The 15,019-nt window shown below is 47.6% G+C and overlaps 1 protein-coding gene across 1 annotated transcript in view; it reads right to left on the bottom strand.

Annotated features, from left to right (window-relative positions):
• Positions 1 to 13,228, bottom strand: part of ADGRE1 (adhesion G protein-coupled receptor E1) — a 53,682-nt gene extending 40,454 nt beyond the window's left edge. Inside the window, exons 1-3 of the mRNA XM_040629467.1 lie at positions 13,126 to 13,228; positions 11,112 to 11,162; positions 2,053 to 2,199 (exon numbers count right to left, since the gene is read on the bottom strand). Of these exons, the coding sequence (XP_040485401.1) occupies positions 2,053 to 2,199; positions 11,112 to 11,162; positions 13,126 to 13,156 (229 nt within the window). The 5' untranslated portion in view covers positions 13,157 to 13,228. The remainder of the gene's footprint in view (positions 1 to 2,052; positions 2,200 to 11,111; positions 11,163 to 13,125) is intronic.
• Between the last annotated feature and the right edge of the window lie 1,791 nt (positions 13,229 to 15,019).

The following is a 15,019-nucleotide window of genomic DNA, read 5'->3' on the forward strand; positions in this document are numbered from 1 at the left end:
AGAACACTAGCACTGCACCAGACTCAGGAAGATGGAGCCCTTGCATCTTGTGAGAATATTCTGGCTATGGTTTGGAGGATGGATTCAAGGGACAAGACTGGAAGAAGGGAAAGTTCAGTGAAGAGGCTGCTAAAATAATCGTGAAGCCCGAACCAAGTTTGGGGAAGAACAGGAGAGATTTAAAACATATTTAGCAGGTGAGTTCCCCAAGATATGATGGCTGATTTAATAGAGTGAAGGGGGTGGCAGAGGTCATCTCTCAGGTGTTGAGTCAAATAACGTTTGGAAAAAGTTCTGAAGTTTGAGTTTGATCTCCCTAGACAGGTTTCCTCTCTTGAACTACTGGCATCTGGGACCGATCATTTTTGGTTGTAGGGCAGCTGTTCCATGTATTTCAGGTGTTTAGCAGGCATCTCTTGGCCTCTCCTCTCAAACTAGATCACAGCTGCACCCACAGCCCTCCTTTCCCCACCTAGCAGTCTGTGACAATCAGAAATGTCTCCCAGACATTGCCAGCAATCTCCTGAGGATCTCTACCCTAGGGACAGACTTCTCTTCATTACTTCTCAAGCACTACCTGACCCACTGCTTGACTCATGGTAGGCCCTCAGCAGGAGTTCAAATCCTGACTCTTCTCCTGAACAGCTGTGTATCCTGGGGAGTACTTCAATGCTCTGAGCTCTCATTTTCTTCGCCCCAAATGAAGATCATAATCCCTACCTCAGGATCATTACAGGTGGGTTTCTAACTAATTAAGCAGGTAAAAAAGAAAACAGGTCCTCTCTACTTTGCAGGATGTGAGAGTCAACGAGCTGCAACTGTGAGCTTCAAGGGAGTTGGATACACTCAGCTGCTGTGGCAAGACGCTCGGTGGAGAGGCATTCATTGACATCTGAGGAGCAGGAGGGAGTGGAGCAGACCAAAGATGGGGTGTGCTGAGGCTGAGAGACACATGTACCCAACTCAAGTGGTCACTGTCCACCAAAGACCCATGCCTGAGGAGCATTGACCTGTGCAGGAGAAACGACCCTGGCATTCCCAGGACCCAGTCATTGCTTCTTCCTCTCCCACTCCCCCTGCTTGTGTTCCCTCTCTCGCTGGCTGTCTCTCTCTCTGTCGAATAAATAAATAAAATCTTTAAAAAAAAAAAAATGCGTAGAGAGCCCTCCACAGGAGACCTGGTACTCAGTGAATGTTAGAAATTCTTGTTTTCTGGGTCGCCTGGGTGGCTCAGTCCTTAAGCGTCTGCCTTCGGCTCAGGGCGTGATCCCGGCATTCTGGATTGGAGCCCTGCATCAGGCTCCTCCGCTGGGAGCCTGCTTCTTCCTCTCCCACTCCCCCTGCCGGTGTTCCCTCTCTCACTGGCTCTCTCTCTCTCTCTCTCTCTCTCTCTCTCTGTCAAATAAATAAATAAATAAATCTTAAAAAAAGAAAAGAAATTCTGGTTTTCTGCATGGAGAGACAACCAAAAGGAGGTTACCTGAAAGGAAATCGGTGGTTATTTCTGGATATTGACAAATAGCACGGTTTTCTTTTTTCTTTTTTTCTTTTTTTAAAGATTTTATTTATTTATTCGACAGAGATAGAGACAGCCAGGGAGAGAGGGAACACAAGCAGGGGGAGTGGGAGAGGAAGAAACAGGCTCATAGTGGAGGAGCCTGATGTGGGGCTCGATCCCAGAACGCCGGGATCACGCCCTGAGCTGAAGGCAGACGCTTAACCGCTGTGCCACCCAGGCGCCCCAATAGCACGGTTTTTACTTTTATTTTCATCCTCATGCTAGCTTTCAATTGTCGGAATGTGGAGTAAGCAGGAATCATTGTCATTATAGAAAAAGAAAGCAAACAATGATGTTCTGTGGGCTAACTGAATTTAAATTTTTAAAACATTAAAGAAAAAAAAGAGAAAGAAAAGAAGGATAAGGGAAGGAGACGGGGAGGAAAAACATTTGGGAAAAGACAAAGTACTACGAAAAGTACATGCACCACTCAGCAAGCTTCGGTCTGATCTCCCTACAACATACCAGAGGGTTTTGAGGGGCTGCGTACTTACCTTCGCATGTCACTCCTGGGCCCCTGAAATGCGTCAGTCCGTTGCTGGACAGAAAGCCTCGTTTGCAAGTGCAGTAGAAGCTCTCCAAAGTGTTGGTGCAGGTTGCGTAAGCGGGGCACGTGGTGGTATCCAGACACTCATTCTCGTCTGGGAAGCACAGAGGGAAGAGGTCAAGTTAGAGCCCCAGGGTGGGCTTCAAAGGGAGCCAACATGAGAGTGTGAAGGGGACTGCTGTGGGCTGAACTGTGCCCCCCACAAGAAATATGCTGAAGCCCTAAACCCTGGTCCCTGAGAATGCAACCTTATTTGGAAATAGGGTCTTCGTAAATGTACTTAAGACCTCAGTGAAGGGGAGGCCTGGGGGGCTCAGTCGGTTAAGCGTCCGGTTTCGGCTCGGGGTGTGATCCCAGGGTCCTGGGATTGATCCCTGCTTTGGGCTCCCTGCTTGGCGGGATGTCTGCTTCTCCCTCTCCCTCTGCCCCTCCCCTGCTCATGCTCTCTCTCTCTCTCTCTCTCTCACGCTTGCTCTCTCTCTCAAATAAATAAATAAAAATTCTTTTGAAAAGACCTCAGTGAGGATGAGACCCTACTGGAGTAGGATGGTCCCTTAATCGGATACGACTGACGTCGTTTTAAGAAGGGGTGAAGAGGCACAGAGACGGGCTCAGGGAGAACCCCACGTGGGCGACAGAGGCAGAGACTGAGTGCGGTGCCTACAGCCCAAGGAACACCAAGGATTGCCAGCCACCCCAGAACAAACACTCCCTTAGAACCTTCAGAGAAAGCATGGGCCTGCAGACACCTCGATTTCAGACTTCCGGCCCCCAGAACAGTGAGAGAATAGATTTCTGTTCTTTTAAGTCCCCCAGTTTGTGGCAACTGGTGACATCAGCCCTGAGAAAGTGCTCAGCGCTGTCATGTGGGAACGTCAACATTGCCTGGGAGTTTGCTGGAAATGCAGTATCTCAGGCCCCACCCCAGAACTGATGAATCAGAATCTGCATTTGAGCAAGACCCTGGGTGAGCCAGGTGCACAGGAAAGTGTGAGATGCACTGACATGAACACTTGCTAACCCAGGTGTGGTCCTCAGACCAACAGCCTCTGTCTCACGCAGGTCCCAGATCTGGGAAAAGCAGACGCTGATTTCGCAGGTCTAGGAAGGGGCCCGACATGCTGCATTTCTCACCAGCCCCTGAATGATGCCGATGCTGGCCCATGGACCACACCGCACCATGAGCATCAGAGCTCTAGACGCAAGAGTCTGAGACTCGACATTTTAGCCTTTGGAGCGTGGAAGACTCAGGTTACAGTTCCAGCAGCAAACCTCCAAGCAGAGAACAGCAGCCCTTCCCCCAGAACCATCTCTCCTGCTTCCCTTTAGTAACATGACCATCCAGTTAAAGACTGGAAAAGGCAAAAAGACATATTATCCCGTAGAATGCCCAGAAAAGAACGCAGCCCTGCTGACACCTTGATTTTAGCCCAGTGGGACCCACCTTGGACTTCTGACCTCCAGACCCATAAGGTAATGTTTTTGATGTTTGAAGCTGTCAAGTTTGTGGTAATTCGCTAGAGCAGCCGTAGGATGCTAACACAATTCCCATTACACAGATGTGGACAACTGAGGCTCAGTGAGGTTAAGTAACTTGTCCAAGGACACACAGCTGGTAAGTGGCAGCTCCAAGCCTGTCGGAACCTGAAGTGAGTGATTTTCACTACTGTTACCCAAGAAGAGGTAGATCTGGCTGGAAATGGAATCAACGTTCAGGCAATTTCTAAGACAATTCTTTGTAAAAAACATTTTGCGACTGATTAAGTCTGTTGCCCTGATGGACTTTGAGCTCCTGGAAGGCAAGGATTTGTGTCTGTGTCATTCACTGCTATGTGCTGAGTGCACACAACAGTGCCCAGTACGCAGTCGGTGCTCAATAATAAAGACCTCGCTGAGAAGCTAACGTTAGAACGAAGACCAGAGGGAGGTGAGTGAGCTATGAAGGTTCCTAGGGCAGAGGAAAGAGCAAGGGTATGAAGGGGCAGGACCACACCTGAAGACCTGGTGGAGATACAAGGAGGTCGGTGCGGTTGGAGCAGAGGGGGCGGGGGGGTGGGGGAATGGGAGGCCCGGACTTGGCTAGGTCATGTTAGATCTGCTAGATGCCGGCACACCTCGGCTTTCTACGGAGAGCACTGGGAGCCACAGGCAGGACGCAGCAGGACCGAGGTTTTAACAGGATCCTGTGGCCCCTGGCTGGAAGATGAGCTGTAGAGGGACAGGATGACCTGGGAGGCGGCACCTCCACCTGTCCAGGTAAGTGGGGATGATGGATGCAACCCCACTGGGAGCCATGGAAGGTACAAGATTCGGGGTTCAGGGGTGCCTGGGTGGCTCAGTCATTAAGCGTCTGCCTTCGGCTCAGGGCGTGATCCTGGCGTTATGGGATCGAGCCCCACATCAGGCTCCTCTGCTATGAGCCTGCTTCCTCCTCTCCCACTCCCCCTGCTTGTGTTCCCTCTCTCGCTGGCTGTCTCTATCTCTGTCAAATAAAAAATAAAATCTTTAAAATAAATAAATAAATAAATAAATAAATAAATAAATAAATAAATAAGATTCGGGGTTTATTCTGAAGGTGATGTTAACAGGATTTGCCAACGGATTAGACGTGGGGCGTGAAAGAAAGAGGAGTAACAGTAATGCCAACATTGGTTGGTAGAGTGGGAAAGCACTTTACAATGTGCTGCAAAAACTTTAAGGGATGGTTTATTTTCAGGGCGTTGAGAGCCAGGCTCTTCACTTCCTGCAACATGCCTTGTTTATTTCTTTTCCCTGCAGGACATCTCAGTTGTGTCTTTTCTCATTAACAGTTTCCTCTTTCAGCTGCCGAGGCAACATTGTTCTCTGCAAACTTCCGGCACATTGCCAACTTGCGGTCTCTCATCTGAGCTTCCCATTACCCTCTTCCTCTGGCTCAATTGCTCACAACTCCAACCCACCCCAAACCACAATCGCAACCCAGTCCTGTGTGACTCAGCACCTGCCAACCTCTCCAGCTCATCTCCTACCTTGTCCCATCAGCCATGCTCACCTTTGCTCAGTTCCCCAGATTCTTTCTGGTCTCAGGACTTTTGGATGTCACCCCAAAGATCTTAGGACTTGCTAGCCGCCGTAATTGTATGAACCAATTCCTTATAATAAATTTTTTATCTCTATGTCTCCATCCTATTGGTTCTGTTTCTCTGGATAACTCTAACAAATACAAACACCTGTTATATGTCAGGCACTATTCTAGACCCTGTGGATTCAGCAGTGGAACAAGACACACAAAATTCCCCACCTTCACAGAGCTGATAACCTGGAGAGGTGAGGGTGAGGGATACAATGTCAAAAATACAGTAGTCACTGAGAAGATGACGCATGAGCTGAAACACGAAGAAGGGGAGGGAGAGAGCCAAGTGTGTATGTAGGGCAAGAACATCCCAAGCAGAGGGCACAGCTCATGCAAAGGCCCTGGGGCGGGACAGGGGTGGGGTATTGGAGGAACAGCAAGGAGGGGTGTGTGGCTGCAACAGAGTGAGCAAGGGGAAGAGAGGGAAGAGGGCAGGGCAGGGAGGGTACAGGGCCTTGGGGGCCTCCGGGAGGATTTGGGCTTTAACCCCAGGGGGGGTGGGAGCCCTGGAGGGCTGTGGGCAGAGGAGGCAGAACTTGACTTGGGCACTCCCTAGTGTCCTCTGGTGGCCACTGCAAGAGCAAGAAGCCAGGAAAGCCCTTCAACAATCCCCCCGAGACAGACACATGATCCTCGATCGTGAGCCAGACAACTTAGTGCATGACCACCTAATAGACCCAAGCATAGAGATTCCAAGGAGCAAAAAGACTTTTAAAGATAGAACTAGAGCTTCCGGTTCATTGGTGCTTCCCTAGCACCAGCCCCTTCCATGCATTTTCTGCAGGCCCCAAAATAATGCTTTCAGATGGGTTGACCTAGTAACCCTGGTTTTTCCAGAACTTTCCTGGTGTTAGCACTGGAAGTCCAGAGTCCCGGGAGCCCCCCTCCCATTCAGAGGCAAGCCAGGACAGTTGGTCACCCTACATCACGGGCCGTATTAGGACTCCGTTTTACAGATGTGGAAACAGAGGCCCAAGAGCATTGGCGTAGCCTCCCCCTGGTCACACCACCAGCGAGAACGCAGGAGAAGAGAAAGTAGAATGGGTGAAGGTTGGCAGGGCGTCCAGGGGTCCTGCGCATTGTCCTGACTGTGCCCGCTCACTACAGCTTTGGCCCAACCAGTACAAACCGGATAACTTAGGTTTCTCTGGGGAGAGGGAGCGTAGACATAGCTGTGCACCTGCTGTGTTCCAGGTACCATTTGAAGCACTGCCTGTATCTTACCTCATACAATGCTCATCAAAGCCCAGTTGGATTAACCCCTCTGACCCTCATTTTCATAGAAACTAAAGTTTTAGGGTATTTACTGAAATACGTGAGCGCTGGAACCAAGATTCGAACCCAGGAAATGTGAGTCCACAACCCACCTCTTAACAACTGCACATGGAATCAAATCCTCACAATTATCCCATCAGGTGTGTGTGTGGGGGGGGTCATCGCAATACCCATTAATCAGATGACAAAACTGAGAGCTGAGGGTGCTTGCCCAAGGTCTGATCGCCTTCTGTCTGGGAGGTCGGTTCCCAGAGCACGTGCCCCGCAGCTGCCACCAGCCCACAAGCAGAGCAATGAGAAGCCATCAGATCCCTTTGAAAGTGGCCGTGAGCCAGCCAGTCTCCGTATTTCCCCGAGCGCCAGTCATTACAGCAGCAAGTTACAAAAGCGGGAGTGGGTATGTGAAGGGGAAAACCCAGTCTCCTGCTGGGGATTCTCCTACCTCAGCTCATGAGCCCTTCACAACTCGCCAGGTAAGAAGCGGTGGGACAGTGGCCACTCTTGGCACCCACCACCCCCCATCCGCTTTACCGGACGGCATACCCATCCCCCAGGCAGACTGGCAGACAGGTGCAGGTGAGTTACAAGACAGCCTCTGCCTCGCCTCTGAGCAGGTGAACCTCTGCGAGGCACTTCACACTCCAGGGCTCTTGTGAGACCAGGCTGTGGCTGAAAGTCTCTCAAAACACCTTCTGGGAGGCTGGTTTCTCCCCCGCCTTTGTCCTGCTTCCCTCATTCCCCTGCAAGCGTGTCCTGCGAGTTCTCCCTCAATAAATGACTCACACAAGAATTCTACCAGGCTCTGCTTCCTACAGAAACTGACTGAAAGGGGCGCCTGGGTGGCACAGCGGTTAGGCGTCTGCCTTCGGCTCAGGGCGTGATCCCAGCGTTCTGGGATCGAGCCCCACATCAGGCTCCTCTGCTATGAGCCTGCTTCCTCTCCCACTCCCCCTGCCTGTGTTCCTTCTCTCGCTGGCTATCTCTATCTCTGTCAAATAAATAAATAAAATCTTTAAAAAAAAAAAAGAAAGAAAGAAAAAAGAAACTGACCGAAAGCAGATGGTCATCCTGATTTTGGTGCATTTTTGTTTTGTTTGTATCTTTTTAAAAGAAGGGAATAATTGCTTGTTTAAAAAAAGTTCAAACAATGCAAAAGTATATAAAATTAAAAGCGAAGATCTCTCAGTCTGCCATCCTTATAACCCAGAGGCAACCACTGTCAAAAGCTTAGAGTGAATCCCCTCCAGCCTAGTCCTACTCACAGGCTCAGTCATGGAAATATATTATTAAATATGAATAAATTTACGAATTCACACAATTTTTTAACACAAGTGAGATCATGCAATACACAATCTACTTTGCTCTCCAAACCAGTAGCTACTAATCATATGCGGCTGTTTGCTTTTAAATCTATGAATATTGGGGGGCCTGGGGGGCTCAGATGGTTAAGCATCTGCCTTCAGCTCAGGTCATGGTCTCAAGGTCCTGGGACTGAGGAGTCTGCTTCTCACTCTCCTTTTGCCCCTCCCCCTGCTCGTGCACGTGCACTCTCTCTCTCTTTCTGAAATAAATAAATAAAATCTTTTTAAAAACAAATCTATGAAAATTAAATAAAATGAAACTTTCCATTATTTGGTCCTGTTAGCTTTATTTCAATGGCTCAGTAGCCACTGACTACTGTGGATCGAGAACACGTCCATCATTATAGAAAGTTCTGTTGGACAACTCTGTCGTACTCTTACTTGCTTTTTCACTTAGGAATACGTCTTGCAAACCAAGAGCAGCAAAATTTGTCAAGCGTGGAAGCTGGGTAATGAGTACATTGGAGTTTGTTGTACTGTTTTCCCTACCTTTGAATGTTTAAATATTTCTATAATAAAAAGTAAAGAGAAGGGGCACCTATGTTTGGGGCACCTTTCCCAGTCAGTCCATACAGACCCAACTCATGCTTTTGAACAGCTGTGTGGTTTCCACTGTGTCCATGGGCATTAACTGCGCCAGGGATTGGCTTGGTAGCCAAAGGTCAAGCAGAAAGTCCACACTCCCCTTTCCATGGTATGGAACTGTCACTAGCAGGCAGCTTACCCACCATGGACTACATTTCCCAGCTCACCTTGCGTCCAGCTATGGTCCTATGAACCTGAGAAAATACCGCATGCCTCACTGCCAGACCTGGGTTTTTAGAAAGTGGGTGTGCCTTCTCCACTGTTTCTTTTCCCTTCTGCCAAGGTCTGCAGAAGACTCCGAGACCCCAGCATGGCTGAGCCACGAGACAGAAGGAGTCTGGGTCTCCAAATTACCATTTGGAGGAAAGCCACCCACTGGCCAGAAATATCTGCATTGGACTCTTAAACAAACAAAAATTAAATTTCTGTTTATTAAGCCGTGGACAGTTTAGGGTTTGTTACAGTAGCTAGGGTTACTCTAACAAACAACTTTTATCCAACCAGTCCCCCCCCCCCCCGTGCAAACAAACATTGTTTAATTCCAAGTTGTTACCAGAATAACATAAGAAACACCTCCTTGCGTGTACGGTGAGGTATCTCTGTGCACTTTACAAGTATCTCTTTGGAATACATTTCTGGATCAGGAATCTCTGTTTCAAAGCGTATGGGCATTTTCATAGTATTTTATTAAGTATGATATAGAGAGAAAAGCACGAATATTGTAAGCCTGCACTTTGATGAATTATCACAAAGTTAACATCCCTGTGTTTGTACATTTTAAATTCCAATGGTGCTCAGTTTTTTCAAATGTTAAGCGTTTGGAATTCCCGCTTACAAATTCCTTGTACGTGCCTTGACTGTAACATCTCTCCCACTCTCTATGTGAGGCAGATTCTTTCTTTTATTGATTTGTCTACCTAACTCTCCTGCACAGTGTCGGGCCCAGGTCCCAGAGCTGTGGAGAATGACTTCCTCACCAGCCAAGGGCTTTCTGGAATCAATAATAATGATCAATTTTTTTTTATCAAGGTGACCATTTTGGAAATATAGTGAAATGATTTTTCTCTTTTCCAGTTATATGGATGTGAACCCGCCTGCCCCAACACATTCTGCTGAAGGATTTACTCTCATTCAGAAAAAATTAAGATGTCTCGGCAGCAGACACAGATGAAAGCAAAACAGGAATGTTCAGGTTTTAATTACCAGACTGGATGTTTGGGTTCCCAGCAAAACAATAGCCTTGAAAGCAAAGCCTTATGAGATGAACGAGTTTGGGAGATCAGTGTACAGCATGGTTACTCCGGTTAACAATACTGTATTATATACTTGGAAGTTGCTACGAGTAAATCTTAAATATCCTTACCAGAAAAAAAAATGGTAATGATGTAAGGTGATGAAAACATTAGTGAACACTACGGTGATAAGCATTTCTCAGTATATGTGTATCATATCGACACGTGCACACCTTATTCTTGCACAATGTTATACGTCAGTCATATCTCCATAAAAAGATTTTGCAGTAGCCAGGCTTGAAGGACTGGAAGCTAGAGTCTTCATTAAGCCATGGTGTAAGGGAAATACCCATCATAAGGGAAGGGAAAAAATTGTGGGAAGCTAATAAAGAGAGGAGATGAGAGGGACCCACAAGGAGCCCTACTCCTCTGCCAGTGCACCTCAGAAACTTCCAGATAGGAATGGGTGAATTTAGGGGTATCAAGGCTAAGGGCTGACTTCTCCCAACAAAAGCCAGGTGGAGTTTCCCAGTCTAGAAGAGAAGTTTGCTTTCTGCTGTTGCCACATCTAGCAGGGTATGAGAGCCAAGGATTAGAACCCACAGAGGGAGGTAGCCACTAGGTGGTCCATGAAAACTCTTCTGGGTTCCCATAGCCTGAATGCGGAAAGCAGAAGTCCCTGCGTGGACCCTGGGGTGTACAGAACTGCTGAGAGGACTACCAGACAGGCAAGGTGGGGCCATGCTCTGCCGGTAGACAAAACATCCCACCCAGAGTCCACCCTGGACAGCCGCAAGGTCCCGTAAGTTGCCCCTACACCCACACCCAGCCACCATCTTGGGAGGACCAAGAGTAGGGTAAGAAATTTGAAAGATTAACTCTGTACAGTACGGACTGAATTTCCCAAATAAGGCTGATCCAGGAACCTGAGACACTGAGAACCCGAAGAACTGGCAATGTTGTTCCTGTCCAACCAGCAGCAGCTCGTGTAGAAGATGAGAACGCTTAATACATTTTTAAAATGCATTTTTCCCACATTGAGTTGTAATTGGAGTAAATTCCATCCCCATGCCCACCACACTACCCTTTATGAAGTTCTTACCACACATACCAAGTGGTTAAAAGTTACCTCTTTTGATTTCAGCTTCACAATGTCCCCGTAGGATAGGAACCTGTGTTAACTGTATTGCACAGCTGAGGAAAGTGACGATCAGAGAGGTTTTGTGTGACTCACCTGAGGTCACACAGTGAATCCAAGGCACAAAGGTAAGAGCCTGGAGCAGGAACCAGGAGACCTGGATATTCTTTATCCCTTGCTCTACCACTAAGCAGCTCCCAGCAAGTGTTCGGCTGTGGCTCAGCCTCCTGGGACAGAAGGCTCTCCTCCCCAGAACCCACCCTCCCGCGCATTGAGCGTATGGATTCTCTTTGACCAACTTACCATCTGTAATTGATTCCAATGGGAACATAACCCAGCTGAGTACACCACACTCTGTGATGAAAGAAAAGAAAACACGATGAAACACCAAGGAGCAATGGGAGCTCAACCTGAAAAAGTATCTCTGGAATGGCCTCCTAGAAACACGTTTGATGAACCTAGATGAGAAACTGAACCAAATGACAAACACAATATTTCACCTAATACTCACAGCAGCCATTCCTGCTTTTCTGCACTTTATGTTTTTCATTTTGTTTGTATTATCTTAATTTTCTCTTCAATTACGAAGTTCCAGCTGATTTTCAAAAATATACACTACAACATGTATTCTCAAAAGAAATGACATCTCCCCCAAGAGGGCAAAACTTGGTTCTTAGGGAGAGATGGAAAAAAGTTTCTAAAACGCAGTGAAGTCCCCCCCCCCAGCACTTAGCTCTTCTCTGACACTATCACCTCCATAACCCCACCACCACCACCACCCCATCTTCACCCCACCCCCATCCTTCTCATGACTACCACCCCCACCCTTACCCCCATCACCACCCCCACGACCACCACTCCGACCCCCCACACTCCCACCACCCAACCTCCGCCACCCCAATCTTCACCCCCACCATCCCCATCATCAATGTCATCATCACTACTCTGCTAATTAACTTCAGGGCAGAATAAGGGGCCCTAATAGCTAATACCAGTGCTGACACCCAAAGCAACAACCCGGCATTCCTGCATTTGGGGTCCATGAGTTACCTGCTCCTTCTAATGAAGGCTGCCAATCAACAAGTCCCACAGACCCAAACTCCTGACACTCCCATTCATTATCACCAAACAAAATTCTTTTGCTCGTTAATCATTTTAGAGGCAACAGAGCACTGTTTTTAGGCATACCAACTCTGGAGTCAAAATGTTTGGGTTTGAAAATCTGGCTTCACTAATTACTGACTGCATGGCCTTGGAAAAGTTGTTTAATTTCTTTGGGCCTACGTTTTCTCTTCCACAAATAGATGGACTAGACCACAGCCAAGGAAGCCCACATTTGTTGTTCAAAACATTGTCCCTCATTCATAGATTTGTTGTTTTTATTATGTTCAGTTAGCCAACATGCAGTATATGATTAGTTTTTGATGTAGTGTTCAATGATTCATTATGGCATGTAACACCCAGCGCTCATCTATCTCATTCATAGATTTGAACCAGTGAATAAAATTTGAAAGACAGGAAGAAAACCACAACATAGGCCATATATAAGACCAGTTCAAACTGACGCCTGAAGAAAGGGAAATAAGAGAACAGACAGGAAGGCTCCATCTCATGGCTCAGGCCTCAGCACAAATGTCACCCCTTCCAAGAGGTCTTCCCTGACTTCCCCCTTCAACATGACCCCCAGTCACTCTCTTCTTTTGTGGCACTTCACTGCCTGAAATGCTTTTTGTCATTATTTGGGACAGCATAGCATAGTGATAACCAAGAAAGCGTAGAGACTCTGGGGCTAGACTGCCGGCTCGACCCCTTGTTAGCTACGTAGTCTTGGGCAAGTCATCTAATCTCTCCTGCCTCAGTTTCCTCCTTTGTAAAATGGGGCTATTAGTGACACAGTATTTGGAGGAATTTTGTGAAGATATTTGAGGAACTTATAACTAGTGCTAGATGGGTGGTGGCAGTTATGGCCAGTGGCTTCTTTTCTGTCTGTCCCTCCTATGAGGATGTTAACCTCATGACAGCAGGAACTGCTTGTTTACTACTGCTCTCCCCTCACTGCCTACAACAGCACCTGGCACATAGTAGGTGTTCAGGAAATACATGCCGAATGAATAACTATAAAGAAAGTCTACCTTGACAGATGGAATTCCCTGTGTTCAGGAATTTTTGTCAAAGGTCCCCCAATGAAGGTATTGGCAATATCCAACTAGAATTGGGGTCTCTGGCTAGACACCCCATGGCCTTCCCTTTTCCCTACAGTCTAAATCCAGTGTAGACTTCCCCCAACCCTCCCATCATTGTTCAGCCCCACACTCACCCCAGAAGAGGAGCAAGCTGAAGCTCCACATGGTGCTGTGTTTCTCTCATTCGAAGAGGGAACCTCTTCTTCGGTCTTGGGGTTTTCAGTAAGTAGAATGTGTGGGAAGAGGGGAGGGGTGGAGCCAGAATTGCTCAATGCCGCAGAACAAGACAGCCCTTTAGCCCTTTTTGCTGAATTGCCGCTGGATGAGGACAGTGTGGCAAGTCCCTAATTTTCTCTTTCCGCCACAGTGAAGAGAAGTTGGTCTAGCTGATGTGTCACTGTGTTCTCTCTCTCTCTCTCTCTCCAATCGCTCTCCTTCCCTCCATTCTTGCTTTTCTTTCCCCACTAACACCTATCTCTCAACCTTCTTTCATTGCCCCCAACTATAAATAAACTACCACAACTTGTCCCCAATGAAGCAAAGACTAGGCTCAAAGGTCTCTTCCCAGCACACCCCACACAAATAACCATCACAACCATCAGGACCAGGTGCCATGCTAGACACATTACCAACAAAATTTAATTTCATCACATCAATATCATCAAATAAGGATTCTGACCCCCACCTATTTTACTAAATAAATAAATAAATTTAAAAAATTAAAAAGGAAACTGAGGCATGGAGAGGGGATAGGACTTGTACAAGGTTATTTGGAGTCAAGATTTGAATCCAGGACCCTCTGGCTCCAAGGTCTAGCACTTGAACCATCCCATCTGCCTCCAGCTCTCCTATATCTGACCCCTGCACAGCAGCACTCCACCACATTCCCAGCCTTAACACACCTGCACACACAATCTCACACACACAGAGGTCTAGTAATGGCTTGGCCAGGGTCCCCCGAAGCAGATGCTGAGACCAGGATTCTAGTGAAAGTAGTTTATCAGGAAGGTGACCTCAGAAAACTCCAGTTATGGGGGGGGAGCAGTGAGATGGGGATGGGAAGTGGTCCCAGGTGGCCATGCCATCTAACAAGTTTCACTAGAGCTCGATCTCACTGGGGACTTCTGAAAGGCAGCCCAGAGTAGTCTTCAGTTACCCCAACAGTAGGGCGAGGGAGCTGGGGTATCTATCCATCAGCTGCTGCCAGTCATGCGTTGAGGCTTACATCAACCCACAACACGTTGGGCCTGGCCTCCAAGCAGAGAGAATGGGTATAACCAGAGTGTAACTCTGTTGATAACAAAATGCAGCAGCTGATAGATAATGGTCTAGTGTGACCCAAGGGGTTGAGGGTCACAGGTGTGGGTAGGCACCAAAAGCATCTGCCACAAGCTAAAAATGAGGCACAAAGTCCAGCCTCAAGTTCTTGGGAAGAAAAGCCCCCACGTGTTTCTGCGTTCTCTCTTTTGCTCTGCACAAAGCAAAATATCCACCTTGCAATTATGATCACTGAAGAAGATTCATCAGTGGTCCCCCATGTGTGTGTCAAGACACCCTACCTGGTGAGGTTGCAGTTAAGAGACAGCACAAAAACACAGCAAGTTCCACCAAGAAAGAGGAGAAACAAAAGCCGTGTTGTGCTAAGGAGAAGCACTGGAGGATACACAGACTCTAGAACCAGATCACCAGGGGTTCAAATCCCATCTCCTCTGCTTTCTAATCATGTGTGGTCCTGGGCAAGTTCTTAATCTCTCTGTGCCTCAACATTCCCATTTGTAAAATGGGCCCAATGATAATAACAGGTCTACTTCATAGGGCTGATGTGAGCCTTTGAGGAGGGGACACACATGACGTGCCTAGAACAGAACCTGGCATGCAGGAAAAACTCCGAGTGTTGGCTATTATGGCCCCAGGAGCTGGAATCAGACCTAGGATCAAATCCTGATTTTACAAGGTAGTCTCAAAGTGACCTTGGAAAGTGACTTGCCTCTCTGGGCCTCAGTTTCTTCGTCTGGAGAATGAGGGTAA

This window comes from Ursus maritimus, unplaced genomic scaffold, assembly GCF_017311325.1.
Source record: "Ursus maritimus isolate PB19 unplaced genomic scaffold, ASM1731132v1 scaffold_14, whole genome shotgun sequence".
Classification (NCBI taxonomy): Eukaryota; Metazoa; Chordata; class Mammalia; order Carnivora; family Ursidae; genus Ursus; species Ursus maritimus.